General features: G+C 42.5%; 1 protein-coding gene across 2 annotated transcripts in view; it reads right to left on the minus strand.

The window, feature by feature from the left end:
• The window catches only part of SMG6 (SMG6 nonsense mediated mRNA decay factor), a 200,378-nt gene that overhangs the window by 182,116 nt on the left and 1,128 nt on the right, over positions 1-17,134 (minus strand). For both annotated transcript variants that reach the window (XM_069603023.1, XM_069603024.1), the window contains exons 2-8: positions 14,083-15,817; positions 13,355-13,547; positions 12,668-12,778; positions 9,511-9,617; positions 9,203-9,281; positions 1,985-2,095; positions 1,395-1,607 (exon numbers count right to left, since the gene is read on the minus strand). In XM_069603023.1, coding sequence (XP_069459124.1) covers positions 1,395-1,607; positions 1,985-2,095; positions 9,203-9,281; positions 9,511-9,617; positions 12,668-12,778; positions 13,355-13,547; positions 14,083-15,817 — 2,549 coding nt within the window. The remainder of the gene's footprint in view (positions 1-1,394; positions 1,608-1,984; positions 2,096-9,202; positions 9,282-9,510; positions 9,618-12,667; positions 12,779-13,354; positions 13,548-14,082; positions 15,818-17,134) is intronic.

Raw genomic sequence — 17,134 nt, forward strand, 5'->3', positions numbered from 1 at the left:
ACTTCTTCCCAAGTCATTCAGAAAAGAGCTGAAGGCTAAAGACAGAGGAAGATAAATGGGAATTTTAAATTAAACCCTGAAGGATGAGTCCTCCTATCCCGCCACCTTTGACTCATTCTTAGCAGACAACCAAGCCTCCAACTTCAAAGAGGAAATAGACAACATGAAAAGGCCCTCCTTCACCTTCCTCCGACGATACTCACGATCTTACCTGCACCCCCAATTATTCATTCCTCTTTTCCCTCAAGCACAAGAGGGAGCTCTCATCTCTTTTTTCCTCTATCCACTTCACCTGTGCTCTGGATCCTACTCCTTTCTCATCATTTGCAAGGACATTTCCCTGCCATCTACCTCCTTTCTTTCATAGGTCTTCAACCTATTTATCATTATGCCCCTTCCTCGAGTAGCTGAATCAACTCTCTCTCATGACTTCAGTATCATCTATAAGAGGATGCTTTCAAGTATCTTCACCTCTGGCCCAGATCACTCTCGCGTTTCAAATATTTGCTAATCTCTAAGTATCTGCACGTCAGTGTCCTACAGAAATTCCAACATGTCCAAAACTAAACTCATCATATTTTTCCTAAAACCAATTCCACCTTTATCCTCCATCTCAGGGACTGGACCAGTTCACCCAGTTCTCAAGTCAGAAACCTAAGTGCTACTTCCCTCAGCTCCCATGCCCAATTAAGCCCTTTGGATTCAACCTCATTAATATACTCTTCACTTTTCCCCATCTACAAAGCCATTTCCTGGTTCAGTTCCTTCTCACATCTCACTTGGATTACTTTTGCCCACTCCTGCTCTCCTTATTTCTAGTTTTACTCTTCTCCAAACTTTCCACAAAACATCCAGAGTTCTATTTCTAAAATGCACACCTGACATTTCCCTATTTAAAGCACTCAATGGCTCCCTATGACTTTCTGGGTAAAAGGCCAAAGTCTACTTATTGTATGACCTTTCAACACCTGGTCCCAGCTCATCTCGCCATCCACTGTATAAATTTTGCTCTCAGGGCACGATAAACCCGCCATTCTCAATTTACCAACTACTGTGCCTTCTCCCTAGTTTCAAAAATCCCACCCAGAATCCTAAAGCATCATATTGATGACTATGAACCCAGGGCAGCAAAAAACTGTTAATCCTAAATTCATCTTCATCTAGAAAAACTTTTACTAAATTCTATGGTGCCACACAGTGGTGAAAGAGGGAAGCGCATAGTAAAGATAAAGGAAATGTAGGTGGAGGACGTGTATAGAACATCAGGGAGCCTGAAGTGGTCTGATTCCCTGAGATGAATGGGAAACGTCTGCGCAGTGCTCCATGGTGGCATGCACCAGACTCTCATGCCTACTCAGCTAGTCGTGCTCATGACATCGCTTCCAGGAACTTACATCGCTGGGGCTCAGGCTGCCCAGCCCATTCTCCTGCTCAGAATCCTTCCCAGACTCGGTGCCCTGGGAGGACCGGGGATGGGATGGATGAATCCAGATCTCCAGGCGAGTGGTGTCGTCTCCTACATGCCGGAAAGTGGATTTCTTCCCTTTCCGCCACTGGTCAGGGCTCAGCTCCAGTTCTTCGTGTTGCTTCTTTTCCATCTGTTCCGCCTGTAAGACATACAAACATGTAAGCTCAGACTCTCCTGGTATTCAGCCAATAAAGAGAAGTGCTCATCTCACCTGAGCTTGTTTGCTAAGAACTGTAAAAAGTAAAGACTTAGCCATAGTTCCAAAGTACAAAGTATCATCTGTTTTGTCTCATAAAAGTTACTTATTTTGTAAACCAGATGCTGTGGAACACGTACACCCAAGGGCCCTGGAGTGCTCTCCTAAAAATGAGTTTGGTTCTGCACAGAGACTGACTCTATAGCACAGACCAATGGCACCCCTTGAGGACAGTATTAGTCATTTCCTAAAGGACACAGAGATAGTAACAGAAATGCATTCTTCTAGGAAGAAATGATTTTGCCTGCATCCCTACTCACCTTCCGTTTGGTCTCTTCAAACAAGCTCATGAGACTCTCCTTGGCAGTCAGGATAGGGTTGCTGGCAGCTAAACTGCGCATATAATAATAGACAGCATCCAGCTTCCTCCTCTGCAGAAAGAGGTCAGAGACACTGAGTCAACCAGTTCTCTGACAGACTCCAGCCTGAGTCAGCCAACCCAGGAAACCCTACCATCCCTCCCAAGCTGTAAGGAATTCCAACAAGAAAATGAGAAGGCTACCCATAGGAGAAACCATGGTGCTAACAGCAGAGCTCTCCTCTCACCCAGGACCATGTCTAACATGCAGAGGTACTCTCAAAGCCACACACTCAGAAGCGGGGGAGAAGAGTAAAAAGCCTCACAAAATAGGGAAGCAATTACATTTTCTCTTTAGAGAAAGAAAACGGTCAGCCTGTACTAGTCATTATTATATTTAAATTATAAATAACAACGGCAATATCACTGATTAAGCCTAACTGTGAGGCAAATGATGAGCACTTCAGAAACAGTATTTCTGTTTCTGAAGGAAATAAGAAAAACTGCCCAAGGAAACCCAAGGAAACTGCCCCGTAGACATTATTATTCCCATTTTAATGATGAGAGACAGGAGCTCCGGAAGATTATTATGTAACTTGGTCAATAAGGTCTCAAAGCCAAATCTCTGATAAGCCAGCATTTGAACCAAGGCCTCCCTGGCTCCTAAGTTCACGTTTGCACTATTGACTCTACTGAGAAAAGGAAACTTTTACTCAATGCATTCAGCAAATAAACACTTCAAGTCCAACTGTACAACCCAGTAATACGGAAATCAAAGGGAGAGCATTAGAAGGAAAGAAAATCAAAAGCCTTTCTGTCTTTCTATCATATATGTCTTTACCCTTTCCCTGTCTCAAAATGTACCTAGACTACTACTTCCTTCTCTCCCCAGCACCTACTTACTCTTTAAAAAGTCCCACCTTATTCTAAGCTCAACTGCCTGAGCGTGAATTTGGTCCTGCCACCTATTATGTATAAGCCTAAGAAAGTCAACCGAGAAAAATTTCCTTATCTGTAAAATGAAGATATTCACCAACATATATAGCTCCTGAAAAGAATAAAATTCACATAATTATACATTTAAAGGAACATATGGTACATGGTTTCAGTCAGTTAAGTGGAAGCTGTCTTGTATGTTATTCTAATTATGCCACTCCCTTGATTTTACAGTAATTGATCAGTCCGACAATGATTTTTTTCATATTTTAACATCTCTGAAGTCAAGATACAACTCACAATCAATATCTACCATCATCTTACTTTAGCTCACGTTTTTCTTTCTTAGCGGCATAGAAAATTATGTCTCCAACAATCAATTGCATCATATCCTATCAAGTGCAATTTGTATTGTTGTCTGTACACACTTGTCTCAATGTTTTTTTTCAGGACAGAAACCATATCAAATTACCTAGCAAAACACTGCACAGCATGTTCTCAGCAAATACTTGGGATCCACTGAAGGAAAAGTTATAGAAAAGTTGAGAAAGTGATATTAAAAGACAATTGGGTTAAGACAGAGAAAGAAAAAGAGGGACAGAAGAAAAGAACTTGCAAAGAGTACTAACTTAGGTCAGAAGTCCATGAAAAAACAGCAAAAAAAAACCAAACACATAGCAATTTAGTTTGTGTGGCAACAAACCACTGAGGGAAGACACAAGATTTATACTCAAAAATCAGTTGTATTTATATATATTAGTAATGAACAATCTGGAAAATTAGGAAATAATTCATAATAGCATCAAAAAGAACAACATACCTTATTTATAGCTTAGGAATAAATTTAACCAAGGAAATGCAAAACTTTCAAACTGAAAATGACAAACATTTCTGAAAGAAATCAAAGAAGACCTAAATAAACGGAAAATATCCTGTGTTTTCGCAACAAAAGACTTAGTACTGTTAGGATATAAACAGACCTCAAAGCCCTCTAAAGAGTCAACACAATCCTTATCAAAATCACAGTTGACTCTTTTGGCAGAAAAGAAAAAGTCGATCCTAAAATCTATACGGCATTCCAAAAAATCCCAGACAACCAACCAATGTTGAAAAAGAACAAAGTTAGAAGACTCACATACCCCAACCTAAAAACTTACCACAAAGCTGCAGTAATTAAAACAACATAGTACTCGCACAGGAGAGAGAATTGAGAGTCCAGAAGTAATTTTATCATATATCAACTGACTTTTTAAAATATTAAGACTATTTCATGGGGAAAGAATAATCTCAACAAATGATGTTAGGGGAATTAGCCACGAAAAGACAGCCATGCAAAAGAATAAATTAGACCCTTACTTCACACCATAAATTAACCAAAAATGGATCAGTGACCTAAACAGAGCAATTAAAACTATTAAAAAAAAAAAGATTTCTGTATTTTCATCTAAATAAATAAATAAGAAACCTTAACTTTTAATTTGGTTAAGCATTTCTTAGCTATGACATCAAAAAACAAGCAACAAAAGTAAAAATAGATAAACCACACTTTATCAAAATTAAAAACTTTGTTGAAAGGCCACTATCAAGAGAGTGAGAAGACAACCCATAAAATGGGAGAAAATATTTATAAATCACCTATCTGATTAAGGTTAGACTATATAAAGAACTGCTACATCTCAACAATAAAAGACAACTCAGTTTAAAAATATGCAAAGGATTTGAATACACTTTTCTCCAAAGATACACAGATGGCCAACAAGAACATAAAAAAACCAGTACTCATTAGGGAAATGCAAGTCAAAACCACAATGCCATACAGCTTTGAAGGCAATAAGGTTGGCTACTATTCAAACACACACACACACACACACCAAAAAGTAGTGTGCTTTAGCAAGGACGGAGATAAACTGGAATCCTTGTGGGACTGTAAAATGGTACAGCTGTTGGCACGGTGATTCGTCAGAAAACTGAAAATGCTATTGCCAGATTACCACATGATCCAACATCTCCACTTCTGAGTATATGCCCAAAAGAATCGAAAGCAGGGTCTTGAAGAGGTATTTGTACACTCATATTCATAGTGGTATATTCACAATGGTCAAAGGTAGACATGTCCACTGAAGAATGAAATGAAAAACAAAATATGGTATATACACAACTGAATATTACTCAGCCTTAAGGAGAAAACTGACATGAGCTGTAACACGGATGAACCTTGAGGATTTAATGCTAAGTGAAATAAGCAGGTCACAAAAAGACAGATACTTCTTGATTCCATGTATATTCAGTAACTAGAGTACACAAGGATGAGATGGCTGGATGGCATCATGGACTCGATGGACGTGAGTCTGAGTGAACTCCAGGAGCTGGTGATGGACAGGGAGGCCTGGTGTGCTGCGATTCATGGGGTCGCAAAGAGTCGGAGACGACTGAGCGACTGAACTGAACTGAGAGTACACAAATTCACAGAGACAGAAAGAAGAAAGGTGGTTACCAATGGCCAGAGGGAGGGGAGAACAGAGAGTTGCTGTTTAATGGGTAGAGAGTTTCAGTTCTGTAAGATGAAGAGTTCTGGAGATTAACTGCACAACAACGTGAATGTACTCAACACTACTGAAACATCACACTTTTAAAGATGGCAAATTTTGCTTTCTGTGTGATTACAGTTGAAAAAATTTTTTGCTGAGGTTTGACAGTAAACAAAACTCTGTAAAGCAACTATCCTTCAATTAAAAATTAAATAAGTTAAAAGAATTTTTTTTTATTTTCTTGGTTTTAAAAAAATGGGTAAAGGACTTGAACAGACTAATAAGCATATGAAAAGATGCTAAATATCATTAAACATTAGGGAAGTGCAAATCAAAAGTGAGCTACCACTTCACACAAACTGACTGCAAAGTTTACGTGAAAAGGCAAAAAAAAAAAAAACAGAAACATCCAGGATAGCCTACACAATACTGACACTACCCGACTTCCAGATTTGCTATAAAGTTAGCAATGGCAACCTACTCCAATATTCTTTCCTGGAAAATTCCAGGGATGGAGGAGCCTGGTAGGCTACAGTCCATGGGGGTCTCAAAGAGTCAGACACGACTGGGTGACTTCACTTTCTTTCTTTCTGTAGTTCCTTTTGGAGAAGGAAATGGCAACCCACTCCAGTGTTCTTGCCTGGAGAATCCCATGAACAGAGGGGCCTGGTGGGCTACACAGTCTGTGGGGTTGCAGAGTCGGACACGACTAAGCAACTAACACACACACACACATAGTAATCAAGATAGCGTGGTACTGGCCAGAGAATAAACAAGTAGATCAACGAAACGAAACAGAGAACCCAGAAACACACCTTCACAAATACAGTCAGTTGATTTCTGACAAAGGAGCAAAGGCAGTTTAAAGGAGAAAGCAGAGTCTTTTCAGCAAATGGTGTCAAAAACTGGACACCCACATGCAAAACAATGAGTCTATACACAGACATTACACCTTTCACAGAAATTCACTCTAAATGGACTACAGACTTACATGCAAAATGTAAAACTCTACAACTCCTAGGAGACGACAGAGAAGAAAATCTAGGTAACGTGTTTAGCCATGCCTTCTCAGATACAACACAGAAAGCACAATCCATAAAAAAAAGTTGATGAAGTTCTTAGATTTCATTGATTTTTAAAAACTTCTGCTCTGTGAAAGACACTAAGAAAATAAAAACTACAGATTGAGAGAAAATATTTGTAAAACACGTATCTGATAAAGGACTGGTATCCAAAATATGTGAGCTCTAAAAACTCAACAATAGGGACTTCCCTGGTGGTCCAGTGACTAAGATGGCAAGCTTCCAATGCAGGGAAGCTTAGGTTCGATTCCTGGCCAGGGAATTAGATCCCACAGGCCACAACTAAAATATTCTGACAGCCACAAGGAAGACTGAAGACTCTGCATGCCACAACTAAGACTCAGCACAGTCAAAAGAACAACAACAACAATAAGAAAACAATCCAATTTAAGAATGGGCAAAAGATCTAAACAGACATCTCACCAAAAATACACAGAAAGCAAATAAGCATATGAAAAGATCCTGTACATCATCTGTCATTAGGGAACTGCAAGTTAAAACAAAGCCTAACGCAAATAGGATTCTGCAGAACTATTAGAAAGAGCAAAATCCAGAACACTGACAAGACCAAATGCTTAAAAGGATCCACAGCAATAGATGGGAATGCCAAATGGTACAGCCACTTTGGAAGACAGTTTGACAGGTTATTCCAAAACTATATATACCCTAACCACACAACCCAGCAATCACACTCCTAAGTAGCTATCCAAATGAGTTGAGAACTTATGTCCACAAAAAAACGTACACACAAATGCTTCCAGCATTTGATAGTCAAAACCTGGACATAACCAAGATGTCCTTCAACAGGGGAATGGATAAACTGCGGTACATCGATACACTGGAATACTACTCATCAATAAACAAAAAGAGCTATCAAGTCACAAAAATCCCTCTAAGTGCTAAATGAAAGAAGGCAACATGAAAAGGCTACACACAGTAGGGTTCCAATTATATGACATTCTGGAAAAGTCAAAACTAGAGAGACAGTTAAAAATATCAGTGACTGACAGAGGCTTGGGGGAGGGCAGAGGGATAAAGAGGTGAACCGCAAAGCACAGGGTATTATTTTTAGGGCAGTGAAAACATTCTGTGATCCTGTAATGGTAGACACATGTCACTATACAGTTGTTCAAACTCACAGAGTGTATAATAATAAAAGTGAACCCAAGTGTAAGCTGCAGACTTTAGTATTAATAAATGTACCTGTACTGGCTCATTAACTATAACTAATGTACTATACTAATGAAAGATGTTATTAATAGGGAAAACTGAGAGTTGAAGAAGTAGACGGGAACTCTCTGTACTTTCTGTTCAATTTTTCTATAAACCTAAAACTGACCAAAAAATTTTTAAAATATAGTAAAGAAGAAGAAAAAAAAAGTCCCCAGGTAGGGAGGAGGGAACCACAATGAGATATCACTTCATACCCACTAGGCTGGTCATATTCAAAGCAATGAAAAGCAATAAATGTCAGTAAGAACATGAAGAAACTGGAAGTCTCCTACACTGCTGGTAGAAATGTAAAATGCTGCAATCACTATAAAAAATAGCTTGGCAGATTCTCAAAAAGTGAAACATAGAATTACCATTTGACCAGCAATCTCACTCCTAGGTACAGACCATAATTAATGGTTAATTTTCTTACATGAATTTTATCACAATTTTTTTAAAAGCCATTGAGGGGAAATTTTTTAAATATATTTTCTAGTTAACAAATAAGACTAAAGGGGAGAGAAAAAGCCACAAAGAGGGGCAAAAAAAATCTCAACACATATCAAAAAGAGAATAGGACAGAGGTAGAAAGTAGAGAGAGAAATCCATAGATTCCACAAGAAGTGTTTCCTTAAACCACATTCCTTATTAACAATGTCAATCCATAATTAAAGTGTTAGAAATTTTTAATTTTTGTGGAATAAAGGATAAAAATATCAATTCAAACACTGTTTATGTGGGCAATGAATTTTACAGCATTAAGAAAACTCTCCCTGCCAATGAACACATTAACTGCTTCTTATATTTAAACCTTCGGTACCTACAACTGGCCCCTCCCCCTTGAAGTCAGTTTCCTTACTAGGGGCTCCGTCAGATCCCAAGGCTCACTGTGAGAGCCACATTTAGAGGAGTTCAGCAAGATCAGAGAGGTACGATTTGGCATTTACTGTGTTTCTGCTAAAAAGACTCCTAAGGTGAAAAGCTCAGATGAATAAGGGGATGATCTGGGGAAAGGAAGGAAGGATGTACTTAGGGCTAGTTGAGGACTTTAAAGGGGAGAAATACAGGGAGCCTTCCTTTCCTTCTAGAGATGAGTAACCTAGTTCAACCCAGGGAAGGGAAACAAGACTAGATTCAGAGCAGAAACCTTGGTCAAAAACAAAAGAGTAATGTCTGACTGGCACATAAGCATTCCCCTGGGAACTTAAGTGTAGTGAAAGTGGATTCAGCTGAAGTGAAAAGTCCCTCACAACTTACCTCTGAAAGCAACAGTTAACAAAAGGAGTTGGAGCATGGCAGATAGAACGGGGTACACTTTGGGTTGGGTGTTCAGATGAGTTCTAGTTTCAGGAGCTGATGCTATCAAAATCCATATATCTTACATATTACCTGCAAAATACTTCCCCATCCAAAATTTCTTACCGTATACACAGCCAGCAGAGCCAACTGGTTATAAGGGCGCCCATTCTTTGGAGCAATATGCTGGGCCTTCAGGTACCAACTAGAACAGAAAAACAATTTTTAAAAAATGTTTCTGTATTAACACCTTCCCAATTTATCACCTGATAGCTCTTACTACTTAAGCTGTAACCATCGAGTGGTAGAGCATGAGGCCTACGGGAGCACCTGCAGGACGTATATACAGGACGCAGCTCAGGTGGGCCACTGCGCTTAACAGGGCCTAGGTTAAAGCCACACAGGGAAGAGGAGTAACGAAGAGGCAACAGTACCTGCGTGCCTTCCCATAATTTGCTGTGTCGTTGGCTTGCTCCCGATACCTGGCAATATCTCCTTGGCAAATCATACATCGCTGGGCACTGATCAAGGCATATTTTACCTTCAGGAGAAACGACCAGTTAGCAGCATCTACCCAAGAAACTCTAACGTCAACCCAAAGGACAGGGAGAGGGTCAAAATCACAGAGCAACATTAATAAGGGACCAGTAATCCTCAACAAAGTCCAGTCAAATGGAAAAAATATTCTGCCTGTCTTTGTAGTAGCTGAGTAACCTCAACTAAGTCTCTGGGACTCAGCTTCTCCATCGGAATATAAAAATACCTATCTCACAGGGAAACTGGAGGGAAAATGTATAAGAATCCTTTATGAATTATAAAGTGATATACAGGGATTTCCCTGGCAGTCCAGTGATTAAGACTTAGCACATTCACTGCTACGGGCCTGGGTATGATCCCTGGTTGGGGGACTATGATTCCCCAAGCCAGGCACAGTGATATACAAGTAGAGTACTAAAACTGTTGTTTGTTCTTTCCTTTGCATCTTTCCATCATCTTTCTCTCCTCAAACTATTAAAACAACTGTATTGTGTTACTGCACTCCACCTCCTTTGCAGGACAATAATAATTCCCTAAAACAGTAAGTTACCCTTTTCCAAACACCCACAACATCCGGTACTGGGAATACTACATGTATGTTTTCTCACTGGTGGGCTTGGCATCTGCCCCTCAAAGAGAAGACAAGAGTAAAACTTTAACTACCCTAAGACATGAGCTCAACCAAAAAACCTTCTTAAGGAACATCACTTCATAACATGTATATGCTGTTACTACATACCGTTAGGAGCTTCGCTGGTGGCTCAGCAGTAAAGAATCAGCCTGCCAATGTAGGAGATGTGGGGTTCGATCCCTGGGTTGGGATGATCCCTTGGAGAAGGGAATGGCTATCCACTTGAGCATTCTTGCCTGGAGAATTCCATGGGCAGAGGAGCCTGGTGGGCTATAGTCCATGGGGTTGCAAAGAATCGGACAAGACTAAGCAACTAACACTTCACCTGGCTAACATCTTGGGTCTTCAGCCTTAGCTTAACCATGACTTCCTCAGGCTTCTATGATCCACTAGGCCCCTTTACACCTATAGCACACCCCCACAACACCCTTTGCAGAAGTCGCTACACCTGCAGTTACTAATCCAACACCTGTACTCATCCCTAATCAAAGTAAACTCTGAGAGCTGGGACCACAGCGTTCCTGTTCCAGGCTGAACTATGTGTGCCTAGAATGGCACCTGGTACGGAGGAGGGACTCAACAAGTACTTGTTGATTAGTAATACAGCTTCTGCATGGCAACTGATAAGAAAGAGCAGAAAGGCAAAAGGAAGCCTCTGCTCCATAAATCACACTCGTTTCTCTAATGAATTGACCTCTTACTCTTCCTTGGCCCTTTCCTCTCAACATATAATTACGTAAAGTTTCTCCAAGCTTAAAAGCAAACTTCTCTTGGCACTATGTCTTTTAACTACTAACTTCCCTTCCCTCCTTGCCTTCACAGCCTTCTTACAAGAAGAGCCTAGGGTACCCTCTCATTATATCTGCTACCCTACTTCTCATTCACTTCCATCTGGTTTCCATCCTCCCCAAGTAACATAACTCCTGATAAGGTGATCCAACCCAACCGATACTTTTCAGCAATTGTAACATGTGAGGGTTTTTATAGCACTTGACCATTTTACCCACCACCACCCTAAAATCTGACTCCCTGCTCTCAGGCTGGCTCTCCTAGTTTCCCAACTTTATAGGTGGTGTGTGCGTGAAGTCGCTCAGTCGTGTCTGACTCTTTGCGACCCCATGGACTATAGCCCACCACGCTCCTCTGTCCATGGGACTTTCCAAGCAATAGTACTGGAGTGGACTGCCATTTCCTTCTCCAGGGGATCTTCCCGACCCAGAGATCGAACCCAGGTCTCCCACATTGTAGACAGACACTTTACCGTCTAAGCCACGAGGGAAGTCATTGACAACTTCTGAATCTCTATCACCACTCCAGCTCTTTCAGAGCTCCAGACAGACTAAAACATTCATTTGTTCATTTCCAGCTCCTCTACTCAAGCTGATTCAAAACAGAACTAACCTCCTCCTTCCCAGCCTCTCTTCTAGGGCACAAAATGTGGGGAGGATCTGGACTCCTCCTCACGCCTCCAATCTCGACATTCACACTGAACCAGCCGGCAATTCTATGCTGCTCCCTGCAGTCTTCCAATCTGTCTCCTCTTCACCTCCACTTCCTCTACCTCAGTTCACGCCCACACCCAACTCTCCTACCTCCACCCTTGCCCAAACTCATCTAATGGCTGAGTGATCCCCAAGAACATATCTATGCCATCCATTTGCTGAAAACCAATCAATAGCTCCTCACTCCTTTCAGGAAAAAAAATCCAAAATCTTCAGCATGATCCATAAGAGTTTATGATCCATCCCTTCCTACTTCATTAACTTTACCTCCTCCAACAGCCCAATCCACGTTACAGACATCAGCATGCTGACTTCTTCTACTTTCCCAAGGTGTGGTCCTCTCACTGTGCCCTGTTTCTAAACTGCCCCTTCCACTCCTAGTCATGTTTCAAAACTCAACCTGACAGTCGCTAAGAAACCTTCTTTGACGCCCCATCAGTCTACAGCAGACCCAATGCCCTCTACACTCTATACATACCACTACTACAGTATTTATGACGTTACATTATAACTGTTGCTTTAACTCATCTGTTCCCCCACAGGGCTGTATCTTTCATTCTTGTATCCTCAACACCCAGCACATTCAGTTCAGTTCAGTTCAGTCGCTCAGTCGTGTCCAACTCTTTGCGACCCCATGAATCGCAGCACGCCAGGCCTCCCTGTCCATCACCAACTCCTGGAGTTCACCCAAACTCACACACATTGAGTTGGTGATGCCATCCAGCCATCTCATCCTCTGTCATCCCCTTCTCCTCCTGCCCCCAATCCCTCCCAGCATCAGAGTCTTTTCCAATAAGTCAACTCTTCACATGAGGTGGCCAAAGTATTGGAGTTTCAGCCTCAGCATCACTCCTTCCAATGAACTAACACTAAATAAATGCTAAGTGAACGAATAAATTTAAGATAAAGAAGCTGGCTTACTGTCTTTCGTAATGGCTTGCTGCGAATGGCAAGACCATCCATGTAGTCCTCCAGTTTGAACTTGTAAGTGACCTGCAGCTTCTGAAGCAAACTATCAAAGAAGTCACTACCCTATAAAGAGAAAAAATAAAAATCAGCCAAATCAGCCTGTTCTGATTCATTCTACCCAGAAACTGAGGCAAGTAACCCTTTCACAGTTCTGCTATTATTCAGCCAGCAGATGTTAAGGGAGGTATGTGCAGTATTTAGTGGCCACCAACTAAACCCAAGACAAATTAATAGCATAAGCCTTTCCGTGGTTTTAAAGACATGAAAACACACACAGGATTTGCCTGGCAGTCCAGTGGTTAAGACTGAGCTTCCAATGCAGGGGGCATGGGTTTGATCCCTGGTCAGGGAACTAAGATCCCACACGCTGCAAGGTGCAGTCAAAAACACACACACACATGAACACACACTCCAAGTAAGACATTCAGAAAGCTTCCAAGCTCAAAACTAACTCCACCAGTCAGTTAAGTTACAGTGTCAAGGAAGCAACAGAGGTAGGGTAGGCCTAAACTCAAGAAAAGAGCATAAAGTCTATGGTCAAAGTTCTATTATAAAACATAGTATTTCGGGTGGTAAAAACTCATCACAACTAAACAATGCTGAAGCCTTTATCCTGAGGGCATAAAGATGATGGTTTACCTCATCCAAGAGCTCCAAAAGTCTGTTCCGAATCTGTTCTGGGTTCTCAACATTCGGATCCTTGAGAAGCTGCCTGAACTTCTCAATCACCTGATAGAAAGCATTCTTCCACAGGATCTGATCCACATTCTGATTATCAGAGAACTCAATATCTAATAGAATACAGCGCTCATATAGCTGCAGCAGTTCAGCTCTGGAATAAAATACATGCAACTTCTAGCTCCAAATATACCACAGGAGAGGCTAGACCCAAGACCTGAGGTTCCTGCAAATCACACACCTTCCTTGGCAGGAAATCCAAAATGCCACCAGGTATAGCTCTCACTCTAGCTTCCATTCTGCACAGCAGAATGTCATTCTATAGACAAGCTGTCTAGGAAAGTAGTTCTTCCCCATATACCTCTACCTGAATTTAATAGCCAAAGTAACAGGGTACATGCTGTTTATTTCTTGGCACTTTCCTTTTCCATATCCAGAGTCCATGCTCTCTTAAAAGACTTTTTTCTTCTTAAAAACTGGGAAGCACCATCATTTCTAGGACTAGAAACAAATTTTTTCTGCTCCGTTCTTTTTCTAACTTCCCTTCCGTTATAAAAATTAATGTGAAAGGGAGGTAACACCCGGGAGTTTATCTGAAAGGCTTCTCCCTTCCTCAGCTTTGGGGCCCTATACACCTCCAGCTTATTCCTACTCCCCTTCAGCCAGGATGGGACTCTCCCCCCCCATACCTGAGCTGAGCCATCTTCTCCAGGCCCTCAGGACTGATGCGGTCCCTGGAGAGCAGGTTGCTGAGTTGCAGTTCTTGGTTGTCAGCCACCCGGAGGAGCCGGTGCAGTTCCTGTTGCTGCATGTTCCTCACGTGCTGTTCCACCTCCTCAGGACTCATGGTGCTGGCAGGGAGAGGGCTACACACATACTGTCCTGATGGAGCTGGGAAGCCCGGGTAGTAAGGCGCTGGGTACACACCGTTTGTAGGGCCCACCGGGTACTGCAGAGGGCTGTAGCCTGTGTAAGGATACTGGGAGGCAGGGCCTGGTGCCCGGGGGTAATAATAGGGGTTGTCGGAGTTCTGAAACTTATAGTAAGAGGCTTGGGCCTGGCGTGAGTCACCCCAAGAGGTAGGGCTGACTTCATCATCAGTGTCCAAGAAATGTAGCTGCGGCGTCTGGCTCTTTAGAGCGGGTTTCTGTTCAGGATTGTTTGGGTCCCACAGTCGTCGAGTGGTGCCTCCCCGGCCCCAACTCCGAGTTCCCTTGCTACCAGTTCCAAATAAAAGCCGAGGTCCCAAAGGTGTCGACTCTGGAGAACCGGCTGAACTGACCGACAGAGTGGTGTGGGCAGGGAGAATGAGAATGCCCCGGCCGCGACCCCGAAGCTCCTGTCTCAGGTTTTTGGACTCCTGCTTCTCAGAGCCTTTGCCCCCACCGCTCGAGCCTTTGTCTGGCTTTAACCTATCCACCTCTTCCCTGGCAGACCTCACCACTGGGGAATCTTTGTTCATGGTTTCTGCATCGAAAGTCACTCGAAGAGTACCTCGATTTTCTTTACCATTGCTTTTCTGCTCTCCCTCCCCTCGGCCAGACCAGCTTCTTTCTGAATGTTTCTTCCTCTCTGAGTTCCTCCGTGGTCCATCGGGCTCATCAATTCTGTCCTCATCCAAGGAGTCGGTTGAGGACATAGACACCTGCTTCTTCAGTCGAGGCCTCTCCTTGGTCCGATCCTGGCGGCGGCGGCGACTTCCACTGTCAGTCAGGCCAGCCCCCTCGGCGCTGTTGTTGCTCCCGGCTGAGCTGGTGCTGCAAGTGCGGTAGCGGTTCCTGCGTTTGTCTGAGCGGGAATAACGCTTGGCAGAACCCGGCTTCCCCGGGGCCGAGTCTTCGATCGCCTTCTTCACCCCCTCCCCCTTTTCTACCCTCTTTCCTTTTTCTCCCTTTGCAGCCCTTGCTCTGTCACCACTTAAGCTCTTTTCAGCCTCCTCTCTGTCTGGCTTGCTCAGCACCTCCTCTTTCACATTTCCCCTACACTCATCTTCCTCTACCCTCAGTTGCTCTACCTGGTTGAGGATTTCTTCCTCTTCCACCCGGCTGGTGGCTTCTTTGTTAACAGTCTGCAAACGCCTTCCTGGCTGATAGATCTGCATGTCTGGTTTCTTTGTCCTCTTAATAATTCTTAGGCTTCGATCCTCTTGTCCAACAGTCCCAGGAAAGGACTCCTGTGCCCGAATATTTTCTGAGTCTACAGGACCATTTTGCTGTGGGTTGTCTTTGCAGACATCTTTCATGAGCTGGGTACAATTTCCAACAGCAGAAGAATCTCTGTCATTAACAACTTCATTCTTCAATTCGTCACTCCCAGAGGGTTCCTTGATTTTAGGTCTGTTTCTTAGCCGGGAAAGACCAGGCTTATAGATTTCCAGATCTGGGCGCCTGTTATCTTTTCGCTGCCTGGGCTCCTTCATGTTTTCTGCCATGTTGGAGAGAGTGTTGGGGAGGAAAAGGTGGAAGAATAAAGGGGAAGAAGAAGAAAAAAACTGTCACTAAAAGTAAAGCAAGAATTACACGTCCAAGTGTTCATACTGATGGACAAGGAAGCAACTTTCTGCAGAAATGGAAATTCTACTAGGTTTAAGATATTTGTTCAGCATCTGGCAAAACTAAAAACTTAACTATATTGGAGCTACCTACACTTGAGTTAGGGAAACAAGGGGGAAAAAATTATATTCTTTTGATTTTTACCCAAATCATACTCGGATCCACAAGACCCTAAACTACCTCATCACTGTCAGAATAAAAGATCTCTGACCAGTTCTGCATTGGACTTTTTTTCTGCTATAGAGGTCTCAGCTCCGTCGTGGTCTCTTCTGCCTCTAACATTTTTTAATGGGGTGGTTGAGTCCTTTTAAAATACTAATGGGGGAAGAGAGAGAAAATGAGGGGTATGCATATAACAATCCACAGTTCTGGATATCTCTGGAGAAAAAGTTTGCAACTCCAGTCACTGAACTCGGCCAGGACAATCCTCTTCTTGAGGCTTTCAACTACCCAATCGCATACCTCTGGTTGAAGCAAACAGGAAGCAGTTCCTTTCACACTCTTCCTCTCCACTCCTGCTCACTAACTCTCTAACAGCAGCCAGTTAGAGCCATTTCAAGGAAACACTGCTCAGACTGTCATCATTAGAATACTGAGACTAACTGCCACTATGATGATGGAATATGAGAAGGAAAAAGTTCCATAGGGGAGCTTTCCCTGGAGGATGACGGAAGTATTGTGACATGCTCTCAAAACACCAAGGACCGGGGCACTCAAGAAGAAAACTGGACTGCAGAAACCACTCTCCAGGCTCCAGGAACTTGCAGAATGACAGATAAGCAAGTATCAATTTTCTGATCAGTTACCTTTAGCTGTCAAGGGGAGAGTCAACTGTAAATAGCCACTGAACTGTGTTCAGTGAGGGAAGAAACAGGACTTCGTGAGATTACAGAGTATTCAAAATGGAAAGCTATAGAAAATTCTAGTATTGTTCTGTTAACACCAGCGCAAACAAGCTCCTAACAGGGGTCACATGCTCCAGTATTTACACCCATGGGTGTAACAAAATTGAAAAAGAAAAAAACCAAAACCCTGAAGTTTAAGATACCGCTTCAGTATTTTCCAAAGTTTAAGACTGCTTCATCACTTTGAATAAATGTAAAGCTGTTTAACTCCAGAATAACTCACCCTCAGCAGCCTTTGTAAGCTGTGGGGAGGGGGTGGGGGGGGGGCAGAGAAGAACCACTAC

The sequence above is a fragment of the Ovis canadensis genome, chromosome 11, assembly GCF_042477335.2.
Source record: "Ovis canadensis isolate MfBH-ARS-UI-01 breed Bighorn chromosome 11, ARS-UI_OviCan_v2, whole genome shotgun sequence".
In the NCBI taxonomy this organism is placed as follows: domain Eukaryota; kingdom Metazoa; phylum Chordata; class Mammalia; order Artiodactyla; family Bovidae; genus Ovis; species Ovis canadensis.